Source organism: Arachis hypogaea, chromosome 17, assembly GCF_003086295.3.
Source record: "Arachis hypogaea cultivar Tifrunner chromosome 17, arahy.Tifrunner.gnm2.J5K5, whole genome shotgun sequence".
Lineage (NCBI taxonomy): Eukaryota > Viridiplantae > Streptophyta > Magnoliopsida > Fabales > Fabaceae > Arachis > Arachis hypogaea.
In genome coordinates, this window is record NC_092052.1 from 32,029,607 (window position 1) to 32,030,926 (window position 1,320).

The 1,320-nt window shown below is 40.5% G+C and overlaps 1 protein-coding gene across 1 annotated transcript; it reads left to right on the forward strand.

The window, feature by feature from the left end:
- Positions 1 to 491: 491 nt before the first annotated feature.
- Positions 492 to 1,088, forward strand: LOC140180567 (uncharacterized mitochondrial protein AtMg00300-like). Its single transcript, XM_072221800.1, has one exon. The coding sequence runs from the start codon at positions 492 to 494 to the stop codon at positions 1,086 to 1,088; it is 597 nt and encodes a 198-aa protein (XP_072077901.1).
- The last annotated feature ends 232 nt before the right edge of the window (positions 1,089 to 1,320 follow it).

The window sequence follows — 1,320 nt, forward strand, 5'->3', positions numbered from 1 at the left end:
GGTGCATACATTGATGCTGGTGGGTGACACTCTGACCATAGATGAGACGAGGGCATCACTTTTAGCAGATGATCTGTTGCTACAAGTGTAATGTCATCTTCAAATGGAAGAGAGTATAATGATCAAGCACAAGGATTGTTCGCGGCTAGGGGAAGGACTAATGAAAGAGGAAAAGGTAATGAGCGTGGAAAGTCTAGGCCAAAATCTAGACCTCACACGGAGAGAACATGCTTTAAATGTGGTGAGGCTGGACATTTCAAAGCAAATTATCCAAATAAGAAGATAACTTTCAAGAAACAGAACAACGACAACCCAAAAGAAAAGCAAGAAGCAAGCTACATCTCAAATGATGAGGAGGATTGTTACTCTATAACAGAATAATCTTATGAATCTCCGGTAAGTGGATTCTTGATTCAGGAGCCTCTCACCATATGTGTCCAAATAGGAAGTGGTTTACTACATATGAAAGCATAAATGGTGGCACAGTTTTAATGGGCAATGATCATGCTTGTAAAACTGTGAGGTTGGGTACTATAAGAATCAAGATGCATGATGGAGGAGTAAGAACCTTAAAGGATGTGAGGCATATTCCAGACTTGCGGAAAAATCTTATCTCCATAGGTTTGTTGGAGAAAAATGGCTGCAAAATAGTTGTGAAAAAAGGGGTACTAAAGGTTTTTCGTAGTTCTTTGGTAGTGATGAAGGGAGTTCGTCACGGTAATCTTTATTCTATTTTGGGGACAACAGTCACAGGTGAGTTAGCAGTTGAAATCGGTGGAAGTAGAGATCAAACAAATTGCACAAGAATATGGCACATGCGGCTTGGACATATGTCAGAAAAAGGTCTATCATTGCTTTGTGGACAAGGTTTGTTGAAGAATATGAAGAAACCACAAATGGAATTTTGTGAGCATTGTGTGTATGGAAAGGCACATAGGGTGAAGTTTTCTACAAGCAAGCATAAAAGCAGAGGGTTGTTAGACTACGTGCATACTGATGTTTGGGGCCCGGCTAAAGTTACTTCCAAGGGTGGTTCCAGGTATTTTGTTACTTTTGTTGATGATTATTCCAAGTATGTTTGGATTTAATTCCTCAAATATAAGAATGAGGTATTCGATACTTTTAAGCGGTGGAGAGCAATGGTTAAAAACCGGACAGGTAGGAAGCTGAAAACTCTACGATCTGATAATGGCACAGAGTACACAGATGGGGCTTTCAAGGAGTTCTGTGACCGAGAAGGCATTGCAAGATACTGGACAGTTAGAGAAACACCACAACAGAATGGAGTCGCCGAACGAATGAATTGTACGCTACTTGAGA